This window comes from Motacilla alba, chromosome 1, assembly GCF_015832195.1.
Source record: "Motacilla alba alba isolate MOTALB_02 chromosome 1, Motacilla_alba_V1.0_pri, whole genome shotgun sequence".
Classification (NCBI taxonomy): domain Eukaryota; kingdom Metazoa; phylum Chordata; class Aves; order Passeriformes; family Motacillidae; genus Motacilla; species Motacilla alba.
In genome coordinates, this window is record NC_052016.1 from 72,710,298 (window position 1) to 72,731,805 (window position 21,508).

At 35.1% G+C, this 21,508-nt stretch overlaps 1 protein-coding gene across 2 annotated transcripts in view; it reads right to left on the reverse strand.

Moving 5' to 3' along the window:
- KLHL1 (kelch like family member 1) overlaps positions 1 to 21,508 on the reverse strand; it is a 183,339-nt gene that overhangs the window by 36,580 nt on the left and 125,251 nt on the right. For both annotated transcript variants that reach the window (XM_038131621.1, XM_038131612.1), the window contains exon 6: positions 10,732 to 10,918. In XM_038131621.1, coding sequence (XP_037987549.1) covers positions 10,732 to 10,918 — 187 coding nt within the window. The remainder of the gene's footprint in view (positions 1 to 10,731; positions 10,919 to 21,508) is intronic.

Below are 21,508 nucleotides of genomic sequence, written 5' to 3' on the forward strand. Positions count from 1 at the left end.
TAAAATTCGGCATATTTCAGTTTCTTGCTATCGACTTATAAATGAAGATTTTTGTAGAAACCAGATTGACATTCTCACATTTTTTGCCTTGTTGATGACTGAAGACTAATAAGGTCATTGAATGAAAAACAATATTTGAATGGCAATATTATTTGTAACCCAATATTTTAAGTCAAACACAGAAATACCTAGAAACTGAACAAGCTGACACTGGCTACATGAAGTAATTAAGATTGTCTGAGACTATGAATGCAATGTATTTATTTTAGCTAGGTATAAATGCAGGACTTTTCATATAAACAAAGTGAAAATTGCTTCAGACGCAGATGAAAATCCCAAACATATCCCCCTTGCCCAACTATCTTTGTATTTGGTGTAAATATTTCATCATAAAATACCTTTTATTTTCCCCTTGTTGGTAGAATGATCCAGTATTTAAACCCATGGAGAAGGCTAGAAGTTCTACATTTATCATCAGAAAATTTCTACATTTTTTCCCCCTGTAAGACTTTCTGCTGATTTTGCTATTACTAAAACTGTTGCTGACATGTACTCTGATCATTTTGTTCAAGATTTAGAGATGCTGCTGTGAGTAGGTGCAAAAAGATGACCTTGATCTAGTGATCTGCAACATTACATTTTGAACTGAAAAGATGGTGACTCAAGTGGAACGAATGTGACCTAAGGAGGTTACTGATGCAGATACCAAGAAGATTATTTTGGTAAAGAAACAGCTATACAGAAAATGGTAGCATAGGGTAGCAGTTCATTACTCTATAATAAGACTGCTATAAATTCCTTTAAGCGCTCCAAAAATATATAACACATACACAAAAAGAATCTCACTTTTTTTAGTGAAAACATGTATTAAAATGTCAGAGAGATTTTCCATATAGTGATATGAAATAAAAATTATTCTATACGAGCAGAATTCTCTAAAACCAATACAAGCTTTTCCCACAAACTTTTATATTTCTGAGTGTATCAGAACTGACAGCTTTCCAACAGTGATTTTAGGCAATATCTTTGATGTTATGCACTTTGTTTTACAATACAGTGTTATGTGTTATTACATAAAACATTCATGGTTTATTTTATATTTTTATGTAGTCTAAAACTCACAAAAGTTCATTTTATTAATGATTTATGCCATGCAGTATGATGAATATATACCTTTATACCTCTGCTCAGCAAAAAATTCATGCCTCTTCTTTTAAAACAGTTCTGTTCCCACTGAAAATTGTGCAAATTATGTGGTAACAATAATAACAAAATTCCACATGTGGAAAAATGCAAATTCTAGGGGAACTACATATTCTGCAGGAGGGGTGTGCACCCACTGGAGCTCCCACCAGTGGGGAGCAGGTGATGGTCACCTACACAAGCTGTATATCTGTGTCTGTGTGTCTATGTACATGTGGGTCTGCACTACAACCTTGAGGGATTTGGTCACAAAGAATATTAAGAAATTTGAAGACGTAAATTCATATTTTACAAATGTCTAGTATTGCAGTTTATCTACTGCATGATTGATACTGATTCTAAGCACATGGTTCATCTGATCGGGAGTTCATTACATACCATATAAATCAATAAGCTTCTTTTGATCATGATTTGGTTAAATAATGTGAATTGAGCAGTTTGGTGCTGCAACAGTTTCCCAGCCTTCTTTCATTATTTTTCATTATAGATGTAGAGATATTGATCCACTTTGCTTAGCCCTCAGCTCATCTCCTGGGAGATTCTGTTTTGCTGCAATTACTTCCCTCTAAGGTAAACCCCCTGCACAGGGTGCTATGCCTAATCTTTACAGGTGTGATCCAGATAATGCTGATTGGATTCTACATAGTGCCATCTGTAGTTTAAAAAGATAATTATGAAGATAATTATGTTTATATGGTTTTCCAGTTCAGAGTATTAAAAATAAGGTGGAAGCTCTACTGAAGATTACTTGGATGTTCTTGTGCTTGACAATAGGGGCTTCCGGAGCATTTCCTAGAATTCAGCAAGGCAATTTGTGAGATGGCTGAAGGTGCAAGATAAAGCTGGAGGACTACACTGGGAGATACCAGCATTTTTCAAGCCTTATCCACCCTACCTGTTGAGGGTGGTTTCAGATCTGAACTATTTACAGAACAAGATTCAGAATTTGATGTGGTTTACTCTAAAGCAAATACCAGCAGTGACAACCATTAATGAAACTTTGGTGATCAGGGTACAGAAATTGGCTAGTGTGTAGAAAAAGCTACGGTTTCTGATAGTGTAGAAGTTCTCTAAGTTATCCATCTGCCAGGCATGTGTCTTCTCTAGCTCCCACACAAAGGTGGGGCTTTTTGTGTGGTTTTGGGTTTGGGGTTTTTTTGTGTTTTTTTTTTTTTTTTAAGTGATAAGTTATCCGCACTGGAAATGTCAGACAATAGAGTTAGTTGCAGGGAAGTAATTAGGAGGAACAGAGGGTTGTTCTTGGGATAATAATCCCCCTTACAAACCCATGATGCACGCCCCTCTTGTGCTGTCTGCCTAATCCCATAGTTTGTTCCAACAGGTGTGACTTCCAGGGCAACAGACTTACAAGGTACAAAGTTTGTGGGTTTATGAAATTTATCTTGTGTGTGATAACTTTTGCTCTTCTCTCACATTTGAAGCCATGGAAGCTTCAGAATAGGTCACTTCAGGATCTTCTTTTTGTTTCAAACTGTAACTGAATCAGCAGTTTCAGAAGATAATTATGCTGAAAAAAAGCCAGAAATGTAGTGATATAAAATAAGCACTGAAAAAGTACCAGATGGTGTTAAAATATGGTTGTGGGGTTTTTGGTTTTCTTGTTTGGTTTTTTTTTTTAATTCTGAAATGCTCTGCTAAATCAAAGTACTTAAACTGCTAATTAGCCTATGAGACTGAATGTTTTGGAACATATTGAAAATCATAGGAGTGAAAAGAAGGAAGTAATCATGTTAATACTTATAAGAACTGGACGAGAAGAGAATTTTAGTGTGATTTATACATTTAATTATCTCATTAGCGATTAGCCAGTGTATTTCATATTCCTCTGGTGAAGTAATTAGCCAGGCTCTACTTTTACTCTACAATTACATTAACATGTTGCAGAGTCACAGAACAGTTGAAGCTGGAAGGGACCTTTGGAGGTCATCTCTTCTCCAGGCTGAGCAGTCCCAAATCTCTCAGCCTTTTTTCACAGGAGAGAGGCTCCAGTCCTTTCATCACCTGTCTGAGATGCTCTTAAAGGACTGACCAGTATTTCCAGTGAGACCTGACCAGAGTGAGGAAGATGTAAGCAATTTGATGACTGAAAAGAGAAGGGATAGAGGGCGATTTGATTTTAACCTCAAATAGTGGTATTTTATAAATTTTTTTTTCCCAATCTCTACCTAGGAAAAAACTGTTTCCTTATTCTTGATGTAGCCCCAGCTCTCAAAGAGATGCAGAGCATTGTCTCCAGTAGCGAGGCATGTAAAGTGACCTCTCATGGTACCACCTGCTCAGGGTGCGGGGGGGAGGAAATCCTCTGGGAATATTTCTCATCTCTGCAGTGAGTATTGAGGCAAATCTTTCTCGGTGCCTTAAAGAGAAACCAAAAGCAAAGGAAAACGGGGGAAAAAATCCCCTCATATCTTCCTCTCTCAAAGCAGCACATGCTTTAAAATTCCCACGCAATGGGTCCCAGGGAGCAGACCGTGGATGGAGAGTGTGGCTGCTCTGTACAGCTTCCTCTGCTCCCTAGATCTTTCACCAGGGACCAAATCTGCATGTGCAATTTTGCTGCTTCCAAATATCTGAACAATTTTTAGGCAGATGTTTGGGGCAAAATGATCCCAGGCACTTTTCTGCCAAGCTGCTGTCCAGCTGGGTGGCCCTCAAATTACACTGGATCCAGGGGGTGTTTATGCTTTCCCATACTGAACTTCATGAGGTTACTTCCTGTTGTTTCATTAATTATGGTTTCTCTCTCCAGAATGTTTTGTTGCTAGCTACATATAAGATATAGATAGATAGATAGGCAGATTTATTTCTTGAAACAGTTCATCTTTTTTTTTCTGTCTATTATTGTGTAAATCAAACTAAAAATCAGACTATTTTTTAGTTTGTCAAGCATATATTCAATAATGAACTCTTGGGCTATATTAAAAAGTATGTATTTCTGAAAAAGATAAACCAATTCTCCCAAAATCCATTGTCTGGTTTTCTGTTTTAAAAAGTAGTGGATGTTTTTCCCTCCCACAGCTGAAATACATCTTTTCTGTTTAAGTAACATATAAGGAAAAGTGAGTTTAAATGCATATTTGTAATACGGGCACTGAAAATTTTACTAATGCATTCTGCATAGCCTGCTTGCCACTTACTCTGGTATTCTAATTTTCTCATGAAAACCCACCATGATGACATTACTATGCTATCTTGATTTTCCCAACAAGAGTATCCTTCTCTGTGTTGTTGTTTCTGTTTATATATTCCATTAACATTTTCCTGTTGAGTCTCCCAGAAAGCATGAAAAAAGGAAAACAGGTTATTGGTACAATGTTGACCTAAAGCTAATGGAATGTTACTTGTTTATTGGTGCATTTTAGATTCAAGGTAAATTGTTTTCCATTTCCAGCATCTTCCATATCTAGCTAGAGAATGACTGGGAAAACATTGGATTATGCCAACAGACATTTTTAAATTAAAAAAAACCTCTTTAAGTGGGTCAATTTTTAAAAAAAAATGAATTCCAGAAAGTAAAAGAAAAAATAGCAAAATATAATAGATGGAACTGAGCAAACACAAAATCATGGACTCATTTTGGCTGGAAAAGATTGCCAACCCTTAACCCAGCACTGCTGAGTCAACCACAAAACCTTGTCCCTCTGTGCTTCATCTACACATCTTTCAAATACTTCCAGGGATGGAGACTCAACCATTCCCCTGGGCAGCCTATTCCAATGCCTAACAACTCTTCCACCAAAAAAATTTTTTCTAATATCCAGTCAAAGCCTCCGCTCGTGAAATTTGGTGTAATTTTCTCTGACTGTATTGCTTGTTACTAGGGAAAAGACACCGACTCCCACCTTGCACAAACTCCTTTCAGATAGTGGTACAGAGTGATAATATCTTTCCAGAGCCTCCTTTTCTGCAGCCTAAACAACCCCAGTACCCTTCGCTGCTCCTTCACATCTATCTCAGCAAAATTACTGACTTCTGATACTTGAAAACACTGCAGTTGTTTGGCTGACATAGAGCTGCTACTTAAATAGAGCAGACAAGATTTCAGAGAAAAACTGTGGGTGTCTAAATAAAAAGTGGTATACTGACAGGTGCTTGGAATGTCAGAGGCACAATTTATTTTGGCTTATTGTCCTTCTGAGGTATTTTAAGGCTATGAATACATTCTTCAAATTCTTTACGATAACAAATGTCCTCACGGAAAACACAGGTGAAAACAAATTAGCACCAAAGGCAGAAGTAACTCATACAGAGGAGTGGTAATGACATATATGTGATGCTATCAATAAAAAGAGTAGGATTGCAAGAAGGACCATCAAGTTCTCACTTTGCTGTTCGTTTGTGAACATCTGTTTATGCAATTGGTAAAAACAGCATGTTGTTTATGTTCCTGCTTGACAGGGGCTGCTCCTGGAGTCAGACTACGGCTGATAGATATATGGACATACATAAGTATTCTTACAAAGTATGCATGTTTACATAAAACTTTTCAAAAAGCACATCAGGGAGAAATATTCAGTAATAAACACTTTGGACTTTTCTTTCTTTTAAAGGAAAATACTCAGTCTTCATAAGTAGATTTTGCTGTTTGTGTATTATACGAAAATAGGACTTTAGGCACTCGCATTCTGAAAATTAAACACAGTTACTATACATTGCATACTTAGAATGAAAATGCAAGTAAGATGAAGATAAGATGTTTACTCAAGATAGCTTTGCTCATCAAATGGATAAATGATGAATGCTGTCAAGTGTTTTATGTATGTGAAGACAAAGTGGTTTGTAGCAATTTTTACAACTTGCAAAGTGCCATGTAACAATCTTAATAGATTTCACTTTCTTTTTTTTTTTTTTTTAATTTTTTAACAAATTCCCACTAAACTGAAGAAGAAGGCAGATTCAAGTCACAGACAACTCAGACACATATCTCAAGGAGCTGGAAGAAATACCTAAGAGGAAAAAAACATGATCTTTCCCTATTTTTACCCTTTTTTTACAGTATTTACAATCAGTTTTTGAATATCTCTTTCAGCATTTACAAAAAATATGCCCATATGAGAATGAAAAAATATAAATTTCAAATAAAGTTTAAATGAAATCTGCTTTGAGAAATGTTCTTGCTAGAAACAAAATGAAATAAAACAAAAAAAAACCAAAATCAAAACTAAAAAAGTCCAGAAAAACAAGGACATCTCCAAAATTCACTAGAGCAAAAGTGACTTCATGTAGCTATGCTAGATGGCATTCCTGTGAAATAATTATATATATATATATATGTATATATATATATATATGCAATAAACCACATATGATAAACCATAATTGTGAAGCAAAGAGGATTATTGCAATGATTTAAAATACATTAAAGAAAAGGAAAAATATGCAACATGGGTGTATAAGGCAGAATGACTGGAAGCCTCAATTTCATATTTCAAAAGCTTAAATTTTTAAATATATCTCTGGCAATAGAAGAGATCTTTCTAGAAGGTATCTATACAACAACAAAAGAACTTTTATTATTGCTTGATACAGCTTAATGATGAACATTACCTGTTTACCACCAAGGTACTTTTGGCAGCAGGTTTTATATCTAGTCATAAAATTAATGAAAAACACATATATAATATCAGTGCTTCAGTAAATTGACTATTCCATCACTTTTTAAAATGACCTACCACATTTTTATGGAAGAGTTTCTTGCTCATGAAACTTTTCATGTCTTTTTCCCTTGTATTTACTTAAAGACTGGGATTCAGTAAACAAATAACTAATCTAGGACTTTGAGGAACTAGTCTAGGGCTATTGCAAAAGTAATATATACCAGTGATTTTGGATCATGGTTACCTTTTTCTTTTTCTGCAAGTTCTCCTTTTCCCTTATTATTCTAACTGCTACCTAGAGTGAGACAGGCAAAAACACCTCAGGAGAAATTAATCAGCATTCTGACATCATTACAACACTGCTTGATTACTGATATCAATCTCCACTTGCTGCATATTTTCCTGCTCATAACCCATAGCACCATCTAACATAGACCATATACATCATGTTCTACCGCTTGGCTTCTGCTCTATATTTGGGTTTCCAGGATGACTTCAGGAAGTCAGAGCTTAATCATTCCTAAATATTGCTGTATGTCCACTTCTTGCAATTACTCATTTATATCAGTCAATCATCCTCCTCTATATGTGGACTTCTGTATACTATTACACGATTAAATATTGCTAATCCAAATTAGAGAAGTCAGTGTGATGATATTAATGGAATATTGTGAATGGAATATTGTCAGCAGCACATACCCATAATCTATTAATGCATCCCATTCCATTAATGCAGACATACTGAGAAAATGTTTTCTTATATGTGCCTTTAAAATTAAATTAACAAATAAGCAAAGGTGTATGGAAAAAGAGATTTAAATTCATTTAGTTTGTCTAGGAAACTAAAATTACAAATTCATCTAACTTTGATACTTTCCTCTCTATCCATTTAGTACTATGCTGCATTAATTTCTCACATCAGGCAAAATTCCAGTTACTGTTTGCTGGAGTTTAATTATCACTTCATTTTTATGGAAAGAAAGATAATTATAGAAGAGACTTCAAAACAAACTTATCATGCTAGGCTACTTTTTATGTGAGGAGCCATATAACCTTCAAATGCTTTCATAATATTTGCACTTAGCCACTATTTTATATGCTAGTTAATAAATTGCTAATTTGTCTAGCTCATCCAATTATTTGCAACGGTTTCACATTTGGTAGCAAACACCAGGAAGTATTAAAAATATATAATTGTGAATTTCAACCATCCATATCAGTCTTTCAGTGAAGAAAGTTGTGGGGGAAAAAACAAATTACTAATTCTTTAGAAGAGATAATACAGTATCAGCATCATCTCCCAGCCCAGGCTCACTTTATGAACTCAGTGACTCTTCAAAGCAGGCAAACAGCACTCAGGTCTCCTGAATGGACATGTGGAAACAAGACTCACTGGGCATAAAAGCTAGTCAAGAGCACAGCAGGATCACAAGTGGGATGAGCTGAACAGATGCAAGCTGAGACAGCACAGCTGCAGAGCCTGGGTTGCTGGGAATACATATTGCATCAGCTGTAACACAGGCTCCTGCTAAGCAGATGCTCCTCTGCCATACCAGCCCAATCTCAAAGCAGGTTTTTTTTATCTGCTGTAAATGTGTAAAAGTCCTGTTAGTTTTCAGTCAGAGATTGCAGCAACAGAAGGCTGAACCTCTGTTGCTCTGTGTTTTCTCCTGCTGCTACAGAAATGAACTGTGTCTGCCTGACCTGAATCTGCAAAATAGGCTGTGTGTTGATGTGGTAATGGTGCTTTGCCTCATGCTGTCATCCTAAATATTTCTGTATTTTTATTGAGAAACAGATATTAATAGTAAATAAGAGCAAATACAGCTGCACCCAAATTGGGTTTATTATTGGGTCATTTCCTACCTGAACGCTTGTGTTTATTGTAATTTGTCATAAGCAAGAGGAAATTTGTATTTTGTCATCCAAAGACAATGTTCTGTGCACATCCATGACTAACATTTAGCTACACAATTGTTTATAACTGTTAAAAGGAAAAAATAATCTGCAGCTACTTAAAAAAAAAATAAAAAAAAAATATATGTATTGGTTCTTTCATCAACAATTTCTTATTGCCATAGAATCATGGAACAGTTTGGGATTGAAGGGACCTTCAAACACAAAAGACAAAAGATCATCTAGTTCCAAACCCTGAGCCATGATATGGGATACCTTTCACTAGACCACATTGCTCAAAGCCTTATCCAGCCTGGCCTTGAACACTTCCAGGCATGGGACAACTTCTCTGGGCAACATGCACCAGTGTCTCACCATCACCCCCAGTAACCAATTACTTCCTAATATCTGATCTGAACCCACGACCTCAGTTTAAAGTCATTGCCCCTTTTGCTATGAGTACATGGATTTCTATAAGGTGTCCCTGAAGCCCTTTTTTCTCCGTGCTGAACAGTCCCAGCTCTCTCAGTCTGCCTTCACCGGAGAGGTGCTCCAGCACTCTGATCAACTTTGTGGCCCTCCTCTAGACTCACTTCAGAAGCTTGGTGTCATTATGAGATCCCAGAAATAGATTCAATACTCTGGGGGGGGTGCTCAAGAAAGTGGGTTTGAAGGGCAGAATCACAGTCACAGAGTCACAGAGTCACAGAGTTACAGAATAAGCTGAGTTTGAAGGGACCCTCAAAGACCATCCAGTCCTACTCCCGGCCCTGCACAGGACATCTCCAAGAGTCACACCATGTGCCTGAGAGCATTTTCTAAACACTTTTTGAACTCAGACAGACTTTGTGATGTAACCACTTCCCTGGGGAGCCTCTTCCAGCACCCAATCACCCTTTGGGTGGAAAACCTTTTCCTGATATCTGATCTAAACCTCCCCTGACACAGCTTCATTCCAAAGCATGAAGCTGCATCAACTTGCTTGTCATATTCATATTTCTCTTGATGGCATCCATTTATTTTCACACAGGCATAGATGTCATACATTCTTATCACTGGCACAACTTGATGGGAAAAAACATGCCATGGCATTTTGTAAACAATATTGCCACAGCTATTTAGTGAAACAACTTAAATATAAATACTAACAATATAATTTTATACTATAGTTTTTAAAAGTACAGTTTATTTTATATTAGAACTAGCGTTTCTGAAGGTATAGTCTTCAGCCTAAACATGGACATGAAAATTTAAATCCTGTGGAATAGTTAGTGAATATCACAAAAAAAAATTATAAAGCCTTTTGAGTATATAAACTTGTAATATAGCTAGCTTTTAGTTCAAATATTTTGTTTCACTCCGTTCAAGAAATCAGTGCATTAAATTTACCAGAAATGAAAGCACAACCTATCACCATAGCTCTTATTCCAAATAAATAACAATAAAATGCTTTAATGAAATTTCTACTTCTTCCTACATCATAGAAAAATGGGGGTAATTTTACCTTCCTTTATTTGTTGACAATCTAGCAATCTAGTTGAAGCTAGTTATCTTTTTTTCTCTAGAAGACTTAAAAATTTCTGCATTGGAAGACCCATGAATCATCATTAATATTCCAGACAATTACTTAAGGATCGAATACACTGCATATCAAATTGCCTTTTATTAAAGGTTAAAAATCTGAGAGAAGTATTTAACTTATAAAGGAAAAAACAAATTCTAGAAATCTGTAACTAAGGTATAATACTACCATTCTAGTTTTTTTGTTAAATTTATTTCTGAAAATTATAATAATTTTTAACAAAGAATGAACTCAAAACTCAGTTTCTTTTCTCTAACTGTATCACGCTTCTCCTTAAATATCAGTAGATTTTCACTGGACCGAAATCTTGGCAACATTTCTTGACTGATTTAGACATCCCCCCACTAATCTTGGAATAGAAAGCTATTTCACCATTTTCTAACAAACAAAATATGAAGTATAACTCATAAGGCAACAAATATCCTATGATACCTTTGTTGTTATCCATTCCTCCAACAGCATAAAGTGTTCCAACTGTAGATTTTCTAGGCTTAGTTCTTGGACTTTGCATGAGAGTTCTTCTTTCTGGTAAAAGATGATATTTCATAGCTTCTAGAATAAGCTTCTGGCATTCCAGGTCATCCTTAAAAAGTGCATGGTTTTCCAGGTCAGCCAATATCTGTGAATGACAATAAGTGAATAAAACATCCTAGAAATTCCTAGAAAAGCCGTACCATGCAATAAGAGACAAATACAAATGGATGTCACAAGTATATTTCTTCATTCTAGAATGCATAGTTTTGCAGGGCTATTTTTTCTTGGAACACAGAGAGAAAATTAGATAGTTGATTTTTAAAGGATTTTAAGGCCAGTGTTTCACCAGCCCTTAAGACTACAATCTTACTAATCTTTTACTGAAGGCTTTGAAAAAAACTAAATATTCTCTTGTAGGCTGACTCTTTTTTAATGGTTTCCAGCACAATACTGAAAGAAGCCAGAAGGCATCTCTTTGCAGGAACATCCCTTACTTTTAAAACCAAACCAAAACAATGTTCCCACCTGAAGACCAACAATGCTCAGTTCATACAGGTAAAAGGATATTCTATTGTGATTCCAAAGAAGGAGGGTGCAAGTTGTTATGTTTGATTCACTTGCCTATATATATACCAGCTTTTGAGATGTTGTTATCATGTAAATTTTCAAGATCCCATTGAATTAATCTGGCTTAACCTCACAACTGACCTAGCTCTGAGCAGGAGTTGGACTGTAGAACTCCTGAGGCCTGCTCCCACCTGAATGATTCTCTGATTCTGGGATCTCACTGATGTCAGGCCAGAAGAGTGCAACTCAGATTTTGTGCCATATCTGCCACACCCATATGAGTACATCAGACAACCTAAGACATTCAAATTAGAGCAAGATTTAATTGCATATAACAGCATATCTGTACAGTACAGTAAATTTCTAGATGTCATAGAAGATCTTTCTGGGAGATCAAATAATATTCAGAGAAGCAGCTAAAGGCCAGCAAGCAGAAGAATCTCATTCCTGGAGCCTAAGGATGTCTTCCCACAGACATATATGCAAACATATGCAAATTGTTTTGCAGCTGCCTAAAGAGAGGAAGTCAGATTCCTTTTAAGAGCTCTCAGCTGTTTCATCTGGACTTCAATGGCTGCAGAAGAAGCTTGAATGACCTTTGTCAATCTGTCAGCCTTTGGCAGATAACAAGTTTTCTGTGACATCTGAAATATTAACAGCTGGCACATGTAGACAGCTGTTGTCTGCTTCTGATTTTAGGCATTAGTCATGAAATGAGTCAATGGTTGAAAGAAAGGCAATAGATGTTACAGCCCCCAGTATCACCACAGGATGAGGGATGAACAGCTCAAGACCAGCCCCGCAGAGAAGGACTTGGGGGTGCTGGTGGCTGAGAGGCTGGACATGACCAGTGCCAGCCATGGGCACTCCCAGCCCAGAAGGCCAAACATGTCCTGGGCTGCATCCAGAGCAGTGTGGGCAGCAGGTACAGGGAGGGGATTCTGCCCCTCTGCTCTGCCCTGCTGAGGCCCCACTTGCAGTGCTGCATCCAGCTCTGGGGTCCCAACAGGAGGGACATGGACCTGTCGGAGAGAGTCCAGGGGAGGGCCACCAAGATGGTGAGAGGGATGGAACAGCTCTCCTATGAGGAAAGACTGAGAGAATTGGGATTCTTCAGCCTGGAAAAGAGAAGGCCTTGGAGTGACCTAATTGCAGCCTTCCAGTACCTCAAGTGAATTTACAGGAATGATTGGGCAAGACTATTTACAAGAGCATGCAGAGACACAACTTGGGGGAATGGTTTCAAATTAAGAGACTAGCTTTAAATTAGATATAAAGAGAATTTTTTTTTTTTTACTCTGAGAGTGGTGAGGCACTGGAACAAGTTGTCCAGGGAAATTGTGGATGCCACACCCCTGGAAGTGTAAAAACGTGGGAGTTGGGAGGGAGTGGCTTGTGTGTCTCTAACTCAGGGGATGCCTCTTAGGGTCCCCACAGAAGTGTTCAAGGCCAGGCTGAATGGGGCTTTGAGGTACCTGATCTAGTGAAAGGTGCACTTCCCTTGGTAAGGAGGCTGAAATGAGATGATCTTCAAGGGTCCTGACAACCCAAAGCACTCTATGATTCTATGATAAAGGTTTCCGTGTATTTGTGTGTGCCTGTTCTGGTTATTATTCAATTAATATTACTAAATAAGAATATTAAAAGTATGCTTATAAACATGGGTGATAGGAATATTTCATAACACTAGGTTAATTTTTATCTCATAATCTTAAGTTTTTGCGTATATTCTTTTTGTGATTTTTTTTCCTTTACAGTGTTCAGCACTGCTCAGTAGACTAGAAAATCAAAGATCTGAAGACAAAACATGTCCAGATTTTAGGCAGCATGATTGCAAAATGATTTAACACACATTTAGGACTACAGAACCAAACAGAGTACTCTGTCAACATTAACTAAATAGAATACAGGCACAAGAGAGCTAAGAAATCAAATTACCAGTTTTCTCTGCACAAATTTGAGGTAATATTAAGTTACATAGACTTTCTAATGCTTAATGGAATTAATGAAATTGATGACAAAGGTTTTTAGGCAGGCTTATTATATCAGTAAGGATCAAAGTCTAACAATAATATTGGTGATTTCTTTTTAGACCATTACTCCTTTACCCAGATTGCTTAGGTTCTTAAAGCAAATATCTATCTTTGAAATCTTTCACCTGAGTTGCCAGGTGTTTCAAATAAAAGAAGAAATAATCTGTGAACACCATTCTGTCCCAAAATTCTGAGACTTAATTCACTAACCACAAATAAAAGCTGAATCTCTTTTTCTTTCAAGTTAGAAATTCACCTTAAAAATTAATAGAAAATGGAAAATAAAAACAGAAAAAAATGCAAATAAAAATTTAAAAGTGGGCAGAAACATTGGTTCATGTCCCTTAAAAAAAATCAATCATTCCTCCTAATAATTTTTATATCTGAATCTCCTAAAGGTTAGAAGTTGTGAATAACAAAAAAAAAAAATACATTGAAGCTACTATTTAGAAATCAGAAGTTATATAAAGCTGTTTCATCTTGTCTAAATTTCATTTATCTGCTTCAAAGTTTTTCTACTCCATAGTTATCTTTCCTGATTATGTCACAACAATCAATATATTTTTATTAAATCAGGATGCACTTGATGAGGAAATTCAGTTAATAAGGATGTTTCCCTGGAAACCATATTATGTTCAGTTTGTTCTTCCATGTCTATGACATAATTCATTAAGAGAGAATTGTATCTAATACTAACTGAATATTGCTGCCTTTCCAATGTGGAAAATCACAGAGCTGTAGATTCTCAAAAGACTACAATATAGTTGTCAGCGTAGTTAACTTTACCTTTGCTAGCAATATCCTGAGAATTTTTTGTCACTTGTTCTCATCATGTTTCTCATTTTTCCCAATTAAAACCCCCAAAAAAGTCCTTTCCTAGATGTACTTCCAAATGACTTCCAGCACCATGCTGCAGAGAGCAGGCATGTTTCAACTCAGTGAAGCGCGTTCAGTTTGAGATCTGGAGTGTAAAGCACTCAAGTACTGCCAAAAGAAAAGGAAAGTCAAGTCTAATGAGAAAAAAGGAGTAGCTGGGTAATGGTTCAGTGACCGACTCTGGGTGCACCACAGGACTGCACTGATTGCTGCCTGCCTTGCTCTAAACCCTCAGCGCCCTCCTTCCTTCCTTCCTTCCTTGATGACCAGCTCTGCATTTGTTGCTTCCTCACAGATCTCTCCCAGGTTCTCTGTTATCTCAGTGATTTGCAGCTATGATTGTGGGGATCTGAATACTTGATTTAAAAGACCTTAAGCAAAGCCGCACATATTCTACATAAATGATCATCTGAGAGATGGAACTGGTCCCTTTCTACCCTGTGTCATCGAGGACAAAATTCAGCCACAACTAGAGCAATAGTTTCCACCTACTTGGAAAGAAAAAGACCACTTTTTTCCTTTACTCCACTCTTGGGAGAGACTACAAGGCAATGGAAAAAGCAAAGAGCTGCCTCACCAAGGATTCCATAGTGACCTTATACTTCTGAAGAGGCAGGGAACACCCCCCCTAGTTATTTAGATAGAGCTTTCTATCTTGTGAAAAATGCAAGGTGTGACAATATTCACTCAGTCAGGATGAACTAGCCTCAGATTCCACCTTGATACGTGCCTCAGACACAGTAATTGTCCAAAAGGGGAGATGATGAAACACCATTGGATTGCTACCACTAAAATGAAAAACCATGGGTATTTCCTCCAGGACAGATATGGACAGATATCAGGGCTATAAAAGTCAACAAAGTGAGAAAGTACTCCCTGCATGCCAAAATTTGCGCATGAGAAAATTTTAAACTGTAATCCAAGAGATAGATGTTTCCAAACCAGGGACAACATCATTCCAAATTATGCATTATGTGGTCTGTATCTGCCCACAAGTGTTTATTATGATTTAGAATCTTGAATAGTCCTTAAAAACATAAAATTATTCTGTACACCACTGATTAGGATTAAATTTCCTACCCAAAAATTTTAATTTTTTCACAGGCAGAAAGGAACTTCCAGTTCCCTAAAAATTATCCCAGTATCTAGATGCATTCTCCCTCTGAAAAGCCCTAAAGAGTTCCATGCCCTTAGAAACTTACATGCCAATGTCACACAGAACAGAGGATTAGAATTATCTTAATAGTGTTAATAATTATAACAGAAGAACAAAAAGTTAAAAGTCCTTTAAAAGCATTGTGAATAAATGAAATGTGGATTTTCATGGCACATTTCATTTCAAAAAAATCCACAAGTCTCTTCCTTGATCCAAAATATATCCCAAGTCACTAGACAACCTTGAGTCAAAGAATCACATTAACATATGAAATAAAATCCTGAAGAATTAATGACCTAAAGTTTGCATTTTGAATGTTTTTCAAGAGAGAAGTTTGATTAGCTATCATTGTCCTTTTTGAGTCCTCTTCCATGTACAGATTTGTTACGGCTGGTTATTGTTGATGATCACAGCAATGCTGCTGCTAGGAACAGAATTCTGAAATGTAAGGTCATGATTGTTCTTTGTACAGATTAAAATGAAAAGCAAAAAAAGGGTTTATATGAGTTTCTGGAAAGAATAAAAATACTGCTTTGAAACTTCCTACAAAAATAGTTGTCAGTATACTTTCAAAGTCTTACCATGCTCAAGCTGCTCTAGATTTTAGGAAATGCTGTCTCTATGGACAAAGTTCCAATTTGAAGAATTTTTATCTGTATAAAGCTGGTAGAGGTCATGATTCCTACATCAAAATATTACCATATGAATACAAGCATTTATATGGATTAATGTGGTGAAAAGAATAATTTTTTCATATTTTGTATTTTCTGACTATAAGACAGTTGAAGGAAATGCCTGTAATATTATTGAAAATGCAAATTTCAACTTAATTAATTGCTATTCTGATTAAAGTCTTATATAAATATACCCATTTTGAGAAAAATCAGTCAGGCTATTTATGTTTCACTATAAACATGAAAGAAAAAAAAGTCCCCTAAGAAGTGCTACTTGTTTTTTTACAAAAGGAATAAGCTCTGAGCTACTTCTGTTGGATAGCACTTCTCTTGGTATAAAGACTATTGTTCAATGTATTTAAACTTCTTCATTAAAAACCTTTGAATTTATGGGATAGGCATAATAGTGACCTAAGTAATTCCAGGTGAAAATTTCAGTTGAAAATTTCCAGTGTATTTTCTTACCAATTTGCTGGTCTTGGCTGGGATGAGGTTATGAAAATTAATCACAGGTACTGGGGAATAGAACTTAAGTATGGTTTGCTTCTTTCAATATCAGTTTAATTTTTGCTATTTCAATATTAACTAAATTGTCTGCTTAACATTTATTCTTTAAAAGAACAGATTTTAGCAAGAGATCATTATGGCTGTCTTGACAATGCAAAGTATAAATTTACATGATTACATTAGAAATGTGATGTACATTAGTAATATTATTAACTATTCAGAAAAATAAAGTAAAAAGAGTAAAGAAAAGTAAAATCAGCAAGATATTTCCGTCATCAGTAATACTTTCAAAAAGGAAAATATACAGCAAATTGTATTTTTTTAAAAAACTAAATTAAGTATTCATGAAAAAATCCTAAGAGATCAGGAGTAAGAAGATCAGCATGTTTGCACTGTTTATATGAGAAAATATTTGTGACTGTTTATTAAGCATTAACACTATTACAATGTTTAAGAATTATACTCAGAGAACAACAATAGATTTAAAAACCTTTTAAAGTTCAGACTAAAATTTTGAATAGTCTTCATAAAAAACATCAAAAATTATAGATTAATTTAAAAATTGTGACAGTTCTGAACACAAAAAACCCCTTAGCTTTTCATAACAGAGGGTACAACAAGGATTGTATAATTGCAAATTTACTGCAAAGATATATATCACTTAACTTTCTTTTAAATTACTATATCTTGAAAGTAAAATACACTGCAGTCACAGAATTTTCTGCCAATTTTAACATTCTGAGGTATTATCAGTAGTGTCGTTTATACACAGATCCTGATTTGCAAGCAGATTTTATATAAAGAAAATGAAAACACTTAAACATTCCCTCAGTCTCCCCTTTAGGTTTTAAACAATGAAGAAACTATAAACATTGATTACTATTTTTGAGACTTCTAAACATAGAGAACACAAGGTTTCAAACTGTTCCTGTATGTACCTGAAGCTTCAACTGCATTACTAAATTACATTTGATCCATATGAACCTTTGCAATATTATTAAACGACCTTTTTCTTTTGCTAGGAATTGAATGTATTGAGCTAAATCCAACATAACCATCTGCTTTACTCACTTGTAATCAGGAGCCTTATATTGAATTTTTCTTCAAAAGCTTATTTCTAATTTATTATTTGAGGTTTTGCTAGATTTTTAAAAAATAATTTCAATATTTTGTCTTAGTAATAAAATAATGAAAAATATCTGCAAATAATAATACCTCAAATTTAGCATTCTTGTTTTGTTTTCTACCATCTTTTTTCAGCTCATTGAACATTCTGGATATCTTTTAAATTTTTCTTTTCCTATTCATTTTTAATTAATGATTTCAGTAAAGTTTTTTTTAGCACAGAGATTTCCAGGCATTTTTCTGTAGTATGACAAATATTCAGTATATGAAATTCAATATTTGTGTTGCTTATGGACTAAATTATTAATGATGTGTTAGTCAAGCCAGCTGCTCAAACAACTCAGGAAGAAAGACTATACTAAATCCCTCAGATTTCTGTATTCTCAGACAAAGATTCTTTTCTCCTCAGCAATAAGATGCAGCAGACTAAGGATCTTGAAGACCAGTTTTTCCTAGAAACATGTGGCTAATCATTTCTGTTACAAATGATCTACATCAGGATTTACTGCTTAGACACCACAGACTTTCATTAGTCTCACTGCAAGTCTGTGATCTCTGTTTGCATGCAGGTGATAATATATTGCATAGAGATCAGTCACATAGCAGTAATATTTAGTCTCAGACTGGAATTTTGGAAAAAAAAAATCCAATTGTGTTTTCTCTTTGAAATCCAAATTCTGACAACTACTAAGCTTGCATTTTTGATGACCATAGTCACTGGCAGAGGAAACGTGTTCAGTATTCATTTGATTTGTAATTACTTTTCCCCAACACATTAAATACTATTTCATATTCAGAAGGAATTTTAAATTGGCTTTCTACCCTTATAACCAAGACCTCTCTATTCCTTCCCCACATCAGGAAACAAAATCCAAACAAAAAAAAATGAATCTAGCATAATTGAAGTTTGTTTTCCTTAACTTACCACGAGATTACCCTAAAGAATTTACTAGAGAAACAATCAGCCATGTTCACACACATTTCCTGAGGCTGTACATTTGATACAGAAATAAAGAAATGGACTTTTTCCCACCTTCCTTTCGCATAAACTGCCTAATGGAATTGGAACATTCATTGGTAGCATCTGTGGCAAGTAATTAAACTGTGGTATTGAAATCACTTTCACAACATTAACTCTTCTCCAAAGCTTATGATTTAACAATCTCATTTATTATAATCCTCAGTATTATTTTCTATAAGTAAATCCATCTCTTATGACACTGTTAAAATTTTAACTTAATTTATAAATGTGCCCACATTTTTTTGGCACACATACTGACTTTTATTGAACTCCTTGTACAACCAGGTCTCTCTTTGAAAGTGGTACTAATTTGACCAATTGACTTATCAACCAGATGTATTATTGATTCAAATGTTATTCAGTTTAGGAAAAGAGAAATTGTTTTAAACCCTCCCACCCCAGCTCCTGCTGCCAGTGGCATCTTTTCAGGCCAAATTTATCAATCTATGTATTTTACAGAGAGGCTAAAATAAGGAGGGCAAAATCTAAGATGGAATCTTACAACACAATTCTGCTGATGCCCAGATCTACATTTTACTTCATCAGGGTATGCTTATTCTCCAGAAAATCAAGAAAAATATCTTTATTTCAAGATAAATTGCTTCTTAAAGAAAATACTAAGTTTCTAGATAAAGTTAGGTAAGATTAATGTCTTGTAGAGTACCTTGCACATTTTCTTCTCTACTCCTTGAGGAAAAGATTAGGTTCATTATTCCAAGAGCTTGTATATTTTGTTATAGTATTAAAATACTACATAAGAAACAAGAAAATGTCAAATTGCATTCAAAAGGTCAAATTTCATTCTAAAGAAAGTGAAACAAAACTTAATAAAACCCCAATCACATTTAAAATAAGAGAAAATATAAAAAATACCCCAAAACTAGAAGCAACAAAAAGGTTGGCCTTTGTCAAAATGTTGTGTAGTCTCCTTTTGTTTGAAGACAGATGTCTTTATTTGAAGTTATTCTGAATCAAATTCCTTTTTTTTTTTTTTCTTCTAAAAGTGATAAATAGGCGATTAGGTAAAAGCACGACAGACACTAACAGATGGAATACAAACATTATTCAGTCAATAAGAACTACAGCCCATATTTGAAAATTAACGTGTTTTTTTTTTTTTACTGTAGTTACCTCTTAACTGCAGTAAGCTGTAGTCTATGAGAATTGATGTAATTTTTATAAAATTCTAATATGAGAATAAGTACAAAGAAATGGAACATAAAAGAAGCAAGTTTTTTTCCCATAAATTATGTTCTCCTCAAATACAATCTTCAGTCTTAGAAGTAGGCAAAAACAATGGATAAGAAAACATAACAGAAGGGGGACTGTATTTAAGCACCTTATCCAGACAGTATATTTAATGTTTAAATGTTACAAATGTTGAATGGGAAGAATACTTTTAAGACATTTGCAATCTCTGAAATGTTGATGACAACTAAAAAAACTAGAAAAGAAAATGTGTCTTTTTTTATGCTTGTCTATTATGCTGAATCAATCTAAGGGACAAGGAAGAAAGCAGAAAAGAGCACTACATTACAAAAAATAGGGACATAAGATTACAGAGGATAAGTCCAAGCCATTTCTTAGCCCTCCCTTTTTCCTTCCTTCTTTACTTAATACTGACAGTTTTCAATTACATCAACAGCAATAATGGTTTTTGCTTCTAAAATGACCTATTGTTAAAAATTGCTGAAAGCAGCGACGGATCTTTGTCCTAACTATATTCAATAGGTTATATTTGCATGACCTCTGGAGGCATGGTTTATGGAACATCAACAACTAGCAGCAAAACTTGTCTCAATTCATGAGTTTTGCATAGTACTTCCTCTCCCCTGTCCAGTTTTGGAGGGGAGGGTAGAGTGGCATCCAGCCAGAGGCAACCCACAATAATATGATTGTCAATGTCAGTAAGAGAGAAAAAGATATAAGCCTGCCAAAAATTGACTACAGATCACATGACCTTGTAAAAACCTAAGCAACAGGCAAAATATGTCTTCTCGAAACAGAAGACATCATTTTATGTGAATGTAACCGTATTATGAATGTAACTCATTTATTAATGGATCTGTTTCAAAGGTCGAGGAAAGATATCCTCTTATTTATATGACCAGAGCTTCTAATTGATTATTTAGTTAATATAATCTAATTTATCCATACATTCTGGTGGGGATATGTATGAAAATTACTTAATAAAATTATTGTTTTAAATATTTCACAACACAGAATAAATTTAAGTGGTGCAAGTTTGTATTTTATGACCATGTGAAAATGTGATTTAATTAGTGGATATCCAGTCTTCCATTAAATAAATTTACCCCAAAATATTTAGTAGTGAATTATATGCTCACTATATCATGAGAAACTGAACAAAAAGTCAGGTAAGTTGCCTGTGTGTTGGATAAAGAAATAGTATTGTAGAATTATGTTGCCACGCTCTTTTATTTGAACAGCACCTTGTGACAGCTTCAAAGCATTTACTGAAACTTTACTGATATTTACCAATATTTACTAAACTTTACTGATAATAAAATGTATTTGGAAATGAAGGTCACATATAACTGTGTTGAGCAGTTATCATTTTCACTATTTACAAATGTTCACATGTCATTTATCAACACAAAAAAAAATCCCAGCCATATTGACAAGACTTTTGGACAATTTCAGAACTATGTAAAAGAGAAAAATGTAAATCATGTTTAAAAAAAAATCCTTTGGACTCTATCTTGTACACTGCATTGAAGTATGGTATCTTTATTCAGGTAAAGTATCAGCTGAC